Genomic DNA, 14,830 nt, shown 5'->3' on the forward strand with positions numbered 1-14,830 from the left:
AAAATATGCTTTATAAAGGGTGGTTAAATTTTAAGGGCCGATGTTGAATGTAAACCACACCTAAATACCGAGTTCGTTCTGCATTTTATTTCACATGTTTTAATTACAGACTAACTCAATTTGAACAATGGAAAGATACACAATCGAGCAATGCGTTAAAGTTATTCAGGCTTATTATGAAAACGGGCGTTCAAATCAAAATCAAAATCATCTTCAGTGATGAGGCACATTTTCACCTCAGTGGATTCGTCAATAAGCAGAATTATCGCATTTGGGCGAATGATAATACAAGAGTGATTGCCGAAAAACCAATGCACCCACAAAGAGTGACTGTTTGGTGCGGTTTATGGGCCGGCGGCATCATTGAGCCGTATTTTTTTCAAAATGAGGCCGGTCAGGCAGTTACTGTGAATAGTGTTCGCTATCGTGAAACGATAACGAGCCTTTTATGGCTCAAATTTTAAGATATGGATGTGGACGATATGTGGTTTCAACAGGACGGTGCCACTTGTCACACAGTTAACGAAACAATAGCTCTTTTGCGAGAAAAATTTGATGGCCGAATAATCTCACGTCGCGGCGATGTCAATTGGTCGCCAAGATCATGTGATTTGACACCGATGGACTTCTTTATTTGGGGTTATTTGAAAGAAAAGTTGTACGTCGATAAGCCAGCAACAATTCAAGAACTAGAACCTCAATTATGCCTCAGCATCATCGAAAATTTTGACCATCGGATGGAGGTGTGCCGCCAAGGCTGCGGCGGCTGTTTGGCCGATATTTTATTCCATGCGTAATTGAGCCAAATCAATATTATCATAATAAAGAGAAATGACAATAATTTTCTAAAAAAATTGTATTTATTCAAAATCAACACCGGGCCTTGAAACTTAACCACCCTTTAGTATAAACTCACGTTTTTTGTTGCAAATTTCAAACCGGCAGAAGTAAAGAAGTGCACAAAAGATCAGATGTCACATAAATAAATTTATATGTTTGAAATTTATTTAGCACAAGATAAGTGTCTCTCGGGTATCGAACTGTCACTTTCCTCTCTTAATTTACAACGTACAAAAATTATGTACGAGTATTTGCTAAGTCTGTAAACCTTTCCCAACACAAATTAAGTCGGTCTCTTTTACTTGTTTCCCAGCAGGAAAAATCTGAGCTCACACAGCAAATATTCTAACTCTTAAACTAAGCTTTGATAGAGGAGTTCATACTAGTTCGAGAGTGGTTGAAGTTCTACTAGTTGCAAATGAATAGCGAATGAACAATACAGCTTTATTTATATACAAGAAGAAGAAAAATGAGAGGGTCATTTGAAACACCCGTGCAAAAATAAAAACTACTTAATTTTTTTAGACAAACCGATTTTATTTTCGTCATGGTCTCCTTTTAGGCTTATGCACTTCGTCCAACGAAGTGCTCTGCTCTGATTAGCCGTTTGCTTTTGCGAATAATAGAATTTAGCCAAGTCTGTAAAATAGTCACTCGTTTCTGCAATCAGCTCCTTGTTTGAATAAAATTTTTTTCGTGCCAGCCATTTCATTAAATTGGGGAGCAAATAGTAGTCTGAGGGAGTCATATCTAGAGAATAGAGGGATTTGGAACTCTATTTCCATTAATTTTGTGACACAGCTGTTGAGGGGTGAGCTGATGCGTTGTCGTGATGGATAAGGAAAATCATTCGACTTTCTCGATTCAAATAATTGTCAAACAAAATGAAATATACCGCTCTGGCTGAAATTTGGTGCGCGTGCTTTCAAGAGATGCTAATAGAATATCAAAAGAACGTATTGGTTTTATATCGCAAGAGCATGTGACTATGAGACAGATCTGTTCAAAGTGGATGTCGCGTTTGCTCACTGATGAACCAAAACAAAAATTTGTTGATGATGCAAAACAATGGAAAAACTAAATGAATTAAACTTCCAATTGCTCCCACATCCACCACCATATCCCCAAGTTTGGCTTCCAGTGACTACTAACTAACAGACCTAATAAAACTGCTCGCCGGTAAGAAATTTCGTTCGAATGAAGAGGTTATCGCTGAAACTGAGACCTATTTTGAGGCAAAAGATAATGGTTCTACAAAAGTGGTATTGAAATGTTAGAGTGGCGATGGAATGATTGCGTTGTGTTTGATGGAAATTATGTTGATGAATAAAGCTAATTTTGAACAAGAAAAAAACGAGTTTTCTTTGTTAAGCACGGGGCTTTTCAGGCCCACTATACTTAACCTCGATACGCGCTAGTAGTGTCAGCTCTCGGATTTTGCATGAACTTTTCAAACGACACTCGTATTTTGTTTGTTATGCCTTTAATTTTTTTTTTTGAATTTTAGTATTTTTTTGTTTTTATTTAGTTTTAGCACAATTAACGTTTTGTATTATGACATTTTCTAAAATAAAATAATTTTAGGTTAGGTTGGGTTGACCTGGCTGGCTGAAAGCCATTATTTGGACCTATTGATCGTTAATGTTACCATCTTGTAATACGTCTGCGTCTTTTGCGAATCTAAGTAAACTGTAAAGTTCCAAAGCACTTTAATCTGGTTCTAGCTAACGGAGGGCAAGAACATAGAAGGTGTTCTATCGTTTTCCTCTCTTCCAGTTCATTGCAAAATCTGCAGCTATAAAATAATTTCAAGTCGAATAGCAAATTGCAAGGTAAGAAAAAATGTTGAACAATATTTTTTAATTTGTAATGAAATAATTTAGAAGCACTTCCTTTATCAATTTTGATTTGCTTGCCCAACTTCCGCAAAACATTGTCACATTCGCCACAAATTGGATCAGAGCTTTTTTGTCTGTTATGAACTGATATGAGATTTATTGCAGAGGCTAAGTAATTTAAAAACTGTTATGGCACTTATGCAGAGTCAGACCAGGGTCGTACCAGGCAGTTTACTGAATAATGTTGATATATAGGCTGACAATAAGCATTTCGGAGGACATCGCGATTTCTGAGTCGCCAAAGTACCTACATTGAAGAAAGATAGAAGAAGAATTTCATTAATTGCCAGTCAAACTGGTTGTGCCGTAGTTCAGAACTAGTAGCTTTGGCTGCTGGGTTATGAGGTAAATCACTTGACTCACTTTACGCAAATGCGTGAATCCCCTTACCGAATGACGGAACAATCTGCACTTATGCTAGATACATCTACCAAAAATTTCAAAGTGAAAAATTCACTCCTAATCGAAAAAATATGATTTGAACCGGGATAATTACTTATCACACAATACGTGCATGCACATATACATACATACATATTTATTTTACGTGTACGTAGTTATCTGTAATTGGCAACTACTCTTACCTCCAGCAGTTCATGTTTGTGAAACATTTTAAGCGATTTTATTATAAACTTACTAGGTTTTGACAAATTTATTTAGTAGAACGCTAGACGTGCAAGCGCAAAGTGGGTTGGGCAGGCAGTTGTGTTGAAGAAAAATATTTGAAACAAATAAAACAAAGCACAGATTAAATCGGTGAGTGCGAAAGTGTTAACTTAAGCGAGCGCATGAAGCTTTTAAACTTTGAGTGCAGTGGGTCGGGAACAAAAATTATCTGCAAATTGAAAAAATTATTAAACACATATTTTTTTATACAATAAACAGAAAAAAAAATATTAAAAGTGAATAAAGTGCAATATGAAATTTTTTTTTTTTGATACCCCGATGCATAGTCTACGAATTGTTTAGTTTTCAAATAACCAAAAAGCTATTCATTCCAGCTGCATTCTAGAATTTCGTATCCCGATTTCAAGCGCGCTAAAGTTAAACTAGCAGAAATAAGAAAAATCTAATGAAAATACCCAAAATTTTCTAATCATGTAACTCAAAAATCATAAAAGTAAATATATATCAGCGGTGGCCCAACATTCTTAACTTTTCCTTGAAAAAAGAACTGCCCCAAAATAATTTTAAATTTTTAATAAAAAGTATTTTATTTCGAAAAATGTTTGCATTTTTGCTGAGAAACTTTCACTTACTTAAAAAAGATAAATTTTTATCCTTAGCTTTTTATGCATTTTTAACTAATTTTTGTTTTATGCCTGGTTTTTTTATTATGCCATTTATTGTGGCGGCTGCCGTGGCCGAATTCGTTGGTGCGTGACTATCATTCTGAAGGGCGCAGGTACAAATCCCTGTGCATGAAGACACTAAAGTGATAGAAATAGCGGTCGCCTTTCGGTAGCCAATGCCAAACTTCCTAGTCTATTTCTGCCATGAAAAATCTCATAAAAAAAACCATTCGCCGTTCTCGGCTTAAAACTGCAGGTTCGTCCATTTGAGGAAGAACATCAGGACGCACACCACAAATAAGAGGAGGAGCTCGCCCAAACACCCAAACGGGGTGTATCCGTCAATTATATTTATTGTGACAAAGCGTGCCTTTACATTCTTAAAAAAAAATGAAATTAATATAAAAACATCCCGCATTTTGCATTATTTCATTCCTATTTTACGTCATGGCAAAATGTGCAAAAAATTTAACATATTGTGAAAAAAAAATAAAAAATTTGCAATTGATGTATTACATGCTTTAAATTTTTACAACAAGGTAATTTACTAAAAAATCTGAGTTCAATCGAGGATGGATACATGAGCTTTGATATTTTGAAGTAGAACTTAGACACGTTCTGACCTAAAGAAAGAGTGAATTACTATTATAATTTTTTACATCTACATATTTTTCGAAATTCTAGTAGTTAAACAAATTCAAAATTATAAAAAGATAAAAAAAATTGACTTGTTTAAAGACTTTTCGTCGAGTAAAAATATATAATTAAAAAGAAGGAAATTTTAAATATATTTGACATATCATTTTTTTTATTTCAATTTGAAGCTTTTGATGCTCTATTAACTTGTCAAAAAAGTATAAAAATAGGAAAATTTGTATTTCTTAAATCGTTTTCATTGAAGAAATTTGAAAGAAATATATGTATTTACATACATATGTAACATTAGCATGCCACTACGAATCGATGTTAGCATATTACGATTCGGATTAACGAAATATTCCAATTAGTAAATAGATTTTAAATATATTAAAACACATAATAATGGTATTTTCAGTACCAACGTGCTCTTAAGCTTCTTTAATGTCATATAAATGGCAAAAAGTCTGTCAAGACTTACTTTTTCACCAATAGTGAAGTTCACGAATGAGCAATGTTTGGAAAACAATGCCGTCTTTCATCTTAGTTTTGTATAATATTTCTCAATTCGATGACCACCACTTGCATTTTACTGATTTTCTCTTCTGGTCAAATTTTATGTATAGAAAAAGTTTTCTTTTTAAATTCAATTATTAAATCACAAAAGTTTAATAGATCGATTTAAGTTAACTTTTTCATTTGTAAAAAAAAACAAATAATATTGAAAATACTTCGTCGAATCGATGATCGTTAGTACTAATGTACGCAAAATATGATTGGTATTTCGGATTAGGAAAGCTAACTTATGTAGGGATTAACCATCTTTAGAGATGGTGAGAAACTGGATAAATTCGAGTCAGCATATTCGCTTTTGAATCTCTCTGTACCTTTTTTGAAACAAAGCACTGCTTGAAGTACCGAAATTATCGCACCCGCAATTGCTCTAGTTCAAAGTGAGCCAAATCCGTATTGGCTTACACTCTCATCAGATAATTTGAAGCACCGAAATTGCTTCAATTACTGAAATTCCACTGAAGTTGTATTATGTCTTTTTGAAAAAAATGTCTGTTATTTTAAAAAATAAAATATTAAATTATTAATTTGATTTTTTTTTAATCAAAATTTATAATGTTGATTTGCTGCCATTTCATGACACATACTCGTACATTCAAAGCTCTGCTCACAATTCTTTCAGCTATTATATGAGATCTCGGATATCTACTTGTACATAACATTTGCTGTTTAATTGGAACAACTTTCTTATTAATCTGTTTAATCCGACATTTAAATAATCATTTTTCAAAAACACATCATTTCGGTTTTGAAGCAGCCGCTTGATATTGACATTTCGTTGATATTGTTTGATTATTTCTATATATTTCAATTTATTGATGAGGAGGATAATAAAATAATATAATTAATATTTTAGTGTGACGTTAATCGTAGAACTACGTCTATAAAATCACTGTTTACTCAGTCACAGTAATAAAGCAATAAGAATCCATTAGAACTCGAATTTTAATTACCTTTCCCCTTCTTCTTGATTGGCGCGTCTTGGACTTCAGTTCTTATCGGTTAGACAAGCCGACAAGCCATACATTTGGAGATATTGAAAATATTGATATATGCACAATTTTTAAATTAATTTAGCGCGTCTATATGTACTCAGCACTACAGAGATACTCTTTACAGCAAAATACTGGGTATTCCTTAGTTAAGTAATAGGCAGACCTTTGTTATCTTACACATTTTTATGTGATCAAAAAGCTCTGTACCTAAGTAAATTGCTTCCCAAACAGAAAAGAGCATAATTTTTTTTTTAATGTCAAGCCATCTTCCAAAATTTGTCAATATTAATTTTTATTTATTTATCAAATCAAAATTCAAAATTTCTTTGTAATTTCTTCACTTACACCAAGGCACATGTGCCTTGACTTATGCATACATATGAAAACTTTCGCTCAAAAATACACAAACTCGTTGCACTGTCATTGGGTAAATATAGAAGCGACCAGAGAGCAAACAGTTTGATTCTTATCGGCGTGAATGAGAGAGGTGCAATAATTGAGAAGGCAAAAGCTTGCGAGAGGCACACACACCCACACTTATTGGCAATATTGCGTGATCGCCTACAACTGCTAGTAGTCCAAATGCACTTAGAGGCTAAATAAAATTGTGATGTTTGGCTCGCAGCAGAGCCGCCTATTGGGCGCAAGAATTCTGCAGAAAGTATCCTCCATTCGTATGACGACTTCAACGAAAGAGCTGAGAGCGACTTGTGAGTGAGCGCGGATTAACTGAAAATCCGGTTTTTAAAAACAACAACATTTTTAAGCTATACCTTTAGTTTTAGTTTGCTTTAAGACTCGAGAATACAAAGAACATTTAAATTTGTTTGCGCTTAAGTCTTAGTTTTGGCTAGAATAGAATTTTTCTTTTTATACTTTTTTTTGTTGTGCTTGACCCTTAACTCGCTTAACCACAAAATGCATATAAAAAACTTATATATTTTTCTATTCACTATCTGCATACTACACGTCGTCGCCATCATTCCCACATCCACCGCGCACGCCTCACCTCGCGACGAAAACACAGGTAAAATGTCCGGCGAAAAGAAATTTAAAATTTTGGTAACACACCCAGAAGTGCCACAAGCTGGCATCGATCTGTTGTCACGTGACTGTGAGGTGACCGTAGTGCAGAGTTTGCCGCCATTGCGTTCAGAGATTTTAGAGAAAGCTAAAGGTGTAGACGCACTCTTTTGGGGCAGCCATGAACCGCTCAATGCCGAAGTATTGGATGTGGTTGGACCGCAATTGAAATCGATTTCCACCATGTCGGCGGGCATAGATTATGTGGATGTGCCGGAAATTAAGCGCCGTAAGATACCACTCGGCCACACGCCCATCGTGCTCAATGAAGCGGTGGCAGATGTAGCGGTTGGTTTATTGCTGGCGGCAGCGCGTCGCTTCCACGAAGGACGGGTGAAGATTGAAACGTAAGTAGTATCATTTTGTGCTGTTATAGAAACACATAAATTGCAATATAAATTTCATTTCCAACTTTCTTATTCGCTTTTAGTGACACCTGGGAGGACTTCCATCTCAATTGGATGTTGGGCCGCGATTTGCGCGACTCCGTAGTGGGTTTCTATGGTTTTGGAGGTATTGCACAAAACATCGCCAAGCGTCTGAAGGGCTTTGACATTGATAGCGTACTCTATACGACACGTCGTCGAGTGGCGACTGAAATTGAGCAGGAATACAATGCCAAAAAAGCCGATTTCGACACGATGCTGGCCGATAGTGATTTCGTAGTTATTGCGGCGCCCTTGACCAAGGACACTGCTGGTGTTTTCAATGCCACCGCTTTTGGTAAAATGAAGAAGACTGCCGTGCTAGTGAATGTTGGACGTGGAGGTGAGTGCCGAAGCAGTGCTTACATGCAGTCAAAAGTGTTTAGTACTAATACACAGATATCTTATCGCTTTTGTAGGTATTGTGAATCAGCCAGATTTGTATGAAGCTTTGAAAACAAATCAAATATTTGCTGCCGGTTTGGATGTGATGACACCTGAACCACTGCCCCCCAATGATCCGATTTTGAGTCTACCAAACCTTGGTGAGTACAAAATGAGTGGGAATGAGTAGTTAAAGGCCACTTTGTAACACTTTTGACCTAATTGACTTTAGATTAGATTTTTAGATTTTAGATTAATTGAAGGTTTGCACTTCGACCGCGTTGCCGTTTGCGCCTTCTACTCATCACAGTACCTTAACCAGGCCAAGGTTCTTTATTAAACTGAAGATAGAATTTATTTTAAGAGTAATTTTTTAAGGATTTAATGTAATTTTTATGCAATAAGGGGTTTTTCGAGAAAAATAGTGACTTATGCTTTTAACAAATGCTAAAATTTTTGTTTACCCCCACAGTTTTTCGGCTCAAGTACGAACGCGTGGGAGCGGTGATAAGTATAGACTATTTTCGTCAGCAAGCAACAAAGTGATGCAAAAAGTGATCACAATCTTATCAAACTGGATTATTTTAGTTTTGTTATTGTTTTTGTTTCTTATCTGTACATATGTACGACCACTAGCTGAAGTACTAGTACAGGTATTATTATTTTTTCTTTTTTTTTTTGCTTTTTATTTATTTTTGCGTAGCTTCAAGCGGCCAATGTCAAAATGTCAACTAGGGCACTCAAAATGTTCAAAGTAATAGCAACTAAATTTAAAAACTAGCCATATATCGATCCATGTCTTCGAGTGATAATTTATAGTAGAATACGCATTCAGTTGTGAAATTCGATTGAAGTGTATTTGAATTTAATGTTTTAAAAATTTAAATATTATTGCGTCAAGCATAAAGATAAGAAGGCACTCCAAATTTTAGATTTTTATCTGAGTATGAATTTCCCAAGACGCATTCATGAAAGGTCAAAGCGAATTGAGTACTGGAAGTGTCGTCTACCCAAAACAGTTACATACTTTATTTTTAGCGATTTTGACAAGTCTAACGTCAGGTCGCTTACCAATAAAAAATTTCTGTTCTATCGTCCTTGCTTAAAGGCGATGGCACTGGACCAACAACAATGTTTTGTACGTTAGATTGCCGATTGACACGGCAAAGTATTGGCAAAGTAGAAAACAAAGAATGAATTCGCCTTGTGTTTTTTTGAGCTGATAGCCACATGGGCACGGCGAAAAAAAAAACAAATCAGTTGATTTTCCGAAACCACCTTTAATAGACTCGCCTCGGTATTTCCAAATTCGCTCAAATTATACCTATAGAAAAACTGGTGAAAATCAGTTGATAAATTTTCATCGAAAGAATCAAGGACACTTATTATAATCAAAATAAATAGAACAGTTTCTAATTATGGACGAACTCGACTTTGACTGAAGTTATATGGCTCTTAGGCTGTTGACAACAGTGCAACTACTTATAGTTCAAAGGTCATATGGTCACAGCCGGATATGCAGAGATTTAAGCGCTAACTCGGACTACGTTATTCGTCAAGTTAGTTTCAACAGGGTATCAAAGGTAGTATTAGAAATGTACGGATGGTGGAAGGGTCAACTTTCAACGCCCCACACCTTTAACATACACACAGACGGTTCCAAAATGGAAGAGAGCCTTGGAGTCGCAGCATTCTGTTCTGAACTGGGCTATGAAGAGTCATACAAATTACCGGACTACTGCAGTGTGTTTCAAGCTGAGATCTACGCAGCAAGGAAATCAGCAGACTTAGAGATAGAGAACACTCTTGCGAACTCTCATATAAACTTTTGCATTAACAGACAAGCAGCCATCAAGGGAATAGCAGCTGTAATGACAAACTCACACTGCGTACGATAATGCCGAATTAGGATGGATGAGCTAGGAAATGAGAAACAAGCCACTATCTACGGAGTTTCAGGATACAAGGGGATTGAAGGAGACGAGAAAGTGGATATAAATACTAGCCAAAGCCGACCCAAATCTTCCAGTAGCTAGCACGGCCGATATACAATAACCTGTCTTCGTACAACGACTGGATATAGAAGCAGGATTGATTCAAGAAGCGAGCTCATGAAGGGAAGGAACAAGCTCATGCAGGAACGTGAAAATCATGCTAGGCAGGCGCAATACCAGATCTGCAAACTATATTTTATCTCTTCTTAGGTTAGGTTAGGTTGACCTGGCTGGTGCTTAGTGGTATGAAGCTTGACCCTTTGTAGTAGGCTTCTTGTAATACGTCTGCATCCCAGAAAAGAGTATAAACTTGTGGTGGGGATACTACCAAACTGAAGCTAGTGCAGAAAGATCCATTTACAATATGAACGAAGTCAATGCAATAGGAACTCTGGAACAGCTACTTTGCCATTGCCCTGTACTCAGCAAAACACGAATAAACTGCTGAGGTTCTGCATCATTTTCAGCCTTAGAAAGTGTGCCAGATCAAAAAATTAGCATCCTACGCAAATTATCTAAAGTATGTTTTAAAGATAAAATATAAAGTTCCTAAACTCTCCGCTACGGATCAATTTCTAGTCTATGTGTGACCTACAGGATCAACCAAGTCCAACCTTTTCCAACTTATATTAAATATGGTATGAAATTTTAGTTCGAATGCTTCATTAGCAGATAAGGTTAGATTAGTTTACGGCATTTATCACTCTCAGCCACTCTCAGCCCACTTAGATCTGAAAGCCCATTGCTGATACCACTAATTTCGACTCAAGTTCTCCCTCTACTTCGAAATTTTAAGTGGTGAAACCACTTCATCTCTCGGATAGCCGATCAAAAACTGTGGATGGGTGCCGATTCGAAATCTGCTAGACATCCAAAGAAGTAAGAGTTCAGACAGCCATATCACGTTCTGGCCAAAGCAGGACAGTGGCGGAGGAAGTGTTTAACACTCTCCACCTCCTCCTCGTTTCTACAGCTGCGACAGTAGTCATTTGTGGAAAACCCCACACGTGTTCCACGTGTTCCCATTAGCAGATAAAGACTTGAAAAACATTTAAAGGAGATTTGATAGTAGCTAGGTGCTTTTATTTTGAATTTTTATTTTAAATAACATTACCTTCTCGAAAATCAATCGTCATATCAACTTCACCATTTACCTTTTTTTATCAGCAATAAAAAAAATTTTCAAATGTTTTTATAGTACATTTCTTCAAACCATGAAAGAACTTTTAAAATTTATTTATTTTCCTTTTTTTTTGTTTTGATGACCATCTGCGATCTCTCTAACATTCCCACAACCCCACGCCCATAGAACTTCCAGTGCTTATCAGAAAATACTGATGCTAATACGTTTTTGCAGGTCACCCTCACTAATGAAAGTTTCAGCACTCAAAGAATTTGGCAAACTGACTTTACTGAGACAAGATCAGCCCATGATCGTTTCACAAATATGTAAATTCTAATATTTCACAATAAATTTCCATAAATTCCTAAAGCTGTTTGAGGCTCATGTTATCTGAGTCTAATACGATTTCTCTGTGTTTTGACAGTTCTGCCCATTTTTATTGTTGTTGTTGTAATAGCTCTTCACGCGCTGTCAGTGCGGTGTAGTCATCGATCATCTTCGTCAAGCTCATCTAAAGGTAGACCCAGGAAACATGCTGTTTCGACGGGTTGGGTCCAAAGGAAGAGGAATGTTAGATGAGTGGGTTTGATGGATCATGTGAAAAGATGGTTAGTGTCATGAGGGCTGCCTTCACATGCCGGTCATATGTTTAGGTTCTACATTACCGGAATAACTCGGGTTTTCCCGACCAAGAGCTGCTGCCCCAGTAAACTAGCCCTATCTAGTGTACCGTACCCCCAGGCAGCTGAGGCTCTCCGTTGGACTTTGACGACGGCATTCCGGGACGGGAGTTCAGGAAGGTAATAAAATTAATATCTGGCCAAGGACTGCCACTCCAGGAGCACCCGCGTAAATGTATAGAGAATGTTTATGCTGCTACAACAACAACACTCCCAATGTCGTTTAATGCCTGCCTAAACATTGTCTGTTCCAATAGATGTGCTCGGCTCTGGATCTGTATATGTTTCTTCCTGTTCTCCAAAGTTTTGGGCAAAAAGCATTTGCAATAAGTTTTGGGAAGCCCTGCCTGAGTGACAGTCCATAGCTGGATACGAATCTGAGTCGCACCGACTATGTGGATTCGACTACAGGAGTCACTCGAACTTATCAATTGGTTCCTAATTGAAGCTCTTCATCTGAAATATATGATGATTGTTCCCTGATTCAAATGAATACTTGCCAAGGTGGTGAATGAAGTGACAGTCCTTGGCCGGAAATAAATATGAGTCGTTCCGCTAGCGTAACCTGAATGTTGAGAAAGTCTTTCGAATGAAATTTGTTAATTTAATACTCACATGCCTTTTATATTAGGTAATACGGAAGTGCATAGGTTCGAGTGTCCATGCATGAAGCATCTAAATGATAGCAGATCGCTCCTCGGCAGACAATGGCAAGCCTCCGAGTGCACTTCTGCAATGAAAAAGCTTCTCATAACAATCATTTGCCATTAAGAGTCGTCTCAAATCGTAGGACCTCCCATTTCATCGTTTTAATTTAAAGCAAAACCAGCGTTGAAAGCATGAGAAAGTTTGAAAACAAAAACAAGTCTTGTCGTTTTGACGATGAATGAAATTCCAGGCTTAAAGAAGCTACAAGCGACAACTTTGCAATATGAAAAAAAAATCATAACAAAAAACCAACTATTTTTATTACAGATAAATTTGTTCGGTTGCTTTCTTACAACCCTACGAGACCTTCAAAAGCAATATTTATAGTGCAATCGAACGTTGAAATTATTATTATGAGATGAAAAAAAAAAAAAATTGTAAATAGCAACTATTTTAACTCCCCTTTCCTTTCTCCTTTCAGTTGTTCTCCCTCACTTGGGCTCGGCCACCGAACGCACCCGTGACGATATGTCTGTCATAGCAGCGCACAATGTTTTGCGGGGACTGGCCGGTGAACCAATGCTCTCGCCCGCCTATTAAATGGTTATGGATAACGACATTTTTCCATGAAGCTCCCATAGCAATCCGCTGGGGTGTATGTATGTTTAACTCTGTAAAATATGATGCCTTTTTGTAATAAAAAAATCCATTAAAAAACACTGCATGTTTGTATATAAATTTTCTCGACTCAGCGCGAGTGGAATATCCAAGTAATTAATAGGTGAATTAAGCAAAATGTTATGCAATTACAGCAACCCGTCAGCCAATTGGAAAAAAGGAAGTTATTGTACTTATTTTACAAAAACAAAAAGATACAGTGCTATTTATATGCCGTAATTTCCATAATAAGCAAAAAGTTGGAGCTTGTAAAAAATGTAATACTACTAAAATTATGAACCTCTATGAAAGTTGGTTTTTTAACGAAATTATTGCTTTTGAAATGAAAAAAAGAACTCATGTATAAATATTGAAAAGTTTATTTATTGTGACGGGTACGATTTCAATCTTTTATTACTTTTCTGAGTAACACAGGCAAATCTACTGAAATAGCACTTAACTCACTTGTTACAGAAATCGAGAAGTCAATTTATAATAAAGAATTCACACTGGTAGCCTTCCTTGATATCGAGGGCGCGTTCAACAACATCCTACCGGATACCATAATAAAGGCACTGACGGATATCGGGATCTCTGGCGCTCTGGTTGAGCTCATCAAAAACATGCTCTTGAGCAGACTTGTGATCACAACCCTAGTGACCTCAGAGATCAAGAAAAAAGTTAGCAGAGGAACACCTCAAGGCGGTGTGATGTCCCCTCTCCTATGGGTGCTGGCATTAAACTCCTTGCTAAAGAGCCTAGAGGAGAGAGGACAACACGTCGTAGCATATGCGGACGATGTTGCAATGGTAGTAAGAGGGAAATTCCCCAATACACTTAGAGAAGTCATGCAAGATTTACTAAACATGGTTGAAAACTGGTCAAAAGCAAATGGGCTAAGCGTCAACCCCAATAAAACTGAACTCATCCTATTTACCAGGAAACATACAATTCCAAATATAGCTCCCCCGACTCTAGGTGGAACGGCACTGTCATTTAGTGATGAGGCCCGCTACTTAGGTCTAATACTAGACCGAAAACTAAATTGGAAGGCAAATGTCGAAGATAGAGTAAAAAAGGTGACAATAGCACCATACTCTTGTAAACAGCTGATAGGACTAAGGTCTCTCCCCATCTATCGCATATTGGCTTTACAGAGCAATTGTCAGACCAATCCTAACATACGGCATATCAGTATGGTGGCCGGCTTTAGATAAATTATACATTAAAAGAACTATGGTACATGTACAAAGAATGGCCAGTCTTTGCATCTGCGGGGCCCTTAGGACCACACCCACAGATGCACTAAATATTATGCTTAATATTTTACCAATCGAGCAATTCGGTAAGCAAACAGCTACCAAAGCAGCTCTCAGACTAAGAGAAATCGGCCTACACCGAACGAACCAGGGAGGAGACTCTTCAATTTTAGAAAAATTCCCCTGCATTCCTGGCACAACGGATTTCTGTAAGACCATAGATACCAACTTAAATAAATCCTTCGTCACAGTATTTCCCTCCAAAAAGAAATTGGATAACAGGCTTATTGTTAGGAAAAATGATATAAACATCTATACAGGTGGCTCAAAACTAGACAACAAA

The 14,830-nt window shown here is 36.9% G+C and overlaps 1 protein-coding gene across 3 annotated transcripts; it reads left to right on the plus strand.

Annotated features, from left to right (window-relative positions):
* The first annotated feature begins 3,404 nt into the window (after positions 1–3,404).
* LOC129248344 (glyoxylate reductase/hydroxypyruvate reductase-like) lies at positions 3,405–13,295 on the plus strand. Of its 3 annotated transcripts, none has more exons than XM_054887853.1 (5): positions 3,405–3,494; positions 7,262–7,664; positions 7,748–8,085; positions 8,162–8,287; positions 13,053–13,295. In XM_054887853.1, the coding sequence occupies exons 2-5, from the start codon at positions 7,267–7,269 to the stop codon at positions 13,169–13,171; spliced, it is 981 nt and encodes a 326-aa protein (XP_054743828.1). In that variant the 5' UTR covers positions 3,405–3,494; positions 7,262–7,266; the 3' UTR covers positions 13,172–13,295. The 3 variants fall into 3 exon arrangements, with proteins under 3 accessions (XP_054743828.1, XP_054743827.1, XP_054743826.1); XM_054887852.1 differs by lacking the exon at positions 3,405–3,494 and adding an exon at positions 6,599–6,944; XM_054887851.1 differs by lacking the exon at positions 3,405–3,494 and having other exon boundaries at positions 7,015–7,664.
* Positions 13,296–14,830: the final 1,535 nt, after the last annotated feature.

The sequence above is a fragment of the Anastrepha obliqua genome, chromosome 5, assembly GCF_027943255.1.
Source record: "Anastrepha obliqua isolate idAnaObli1 chromosome 5, idAnaObli1_1.0, whole genome shotgun sequence".
Lineage (NCBI taxonomy): Eukaryota > Metazoa > Arthropoda > Insecta > Diptera > Tephritidae > Anastrepha > Anastrepha obliqua.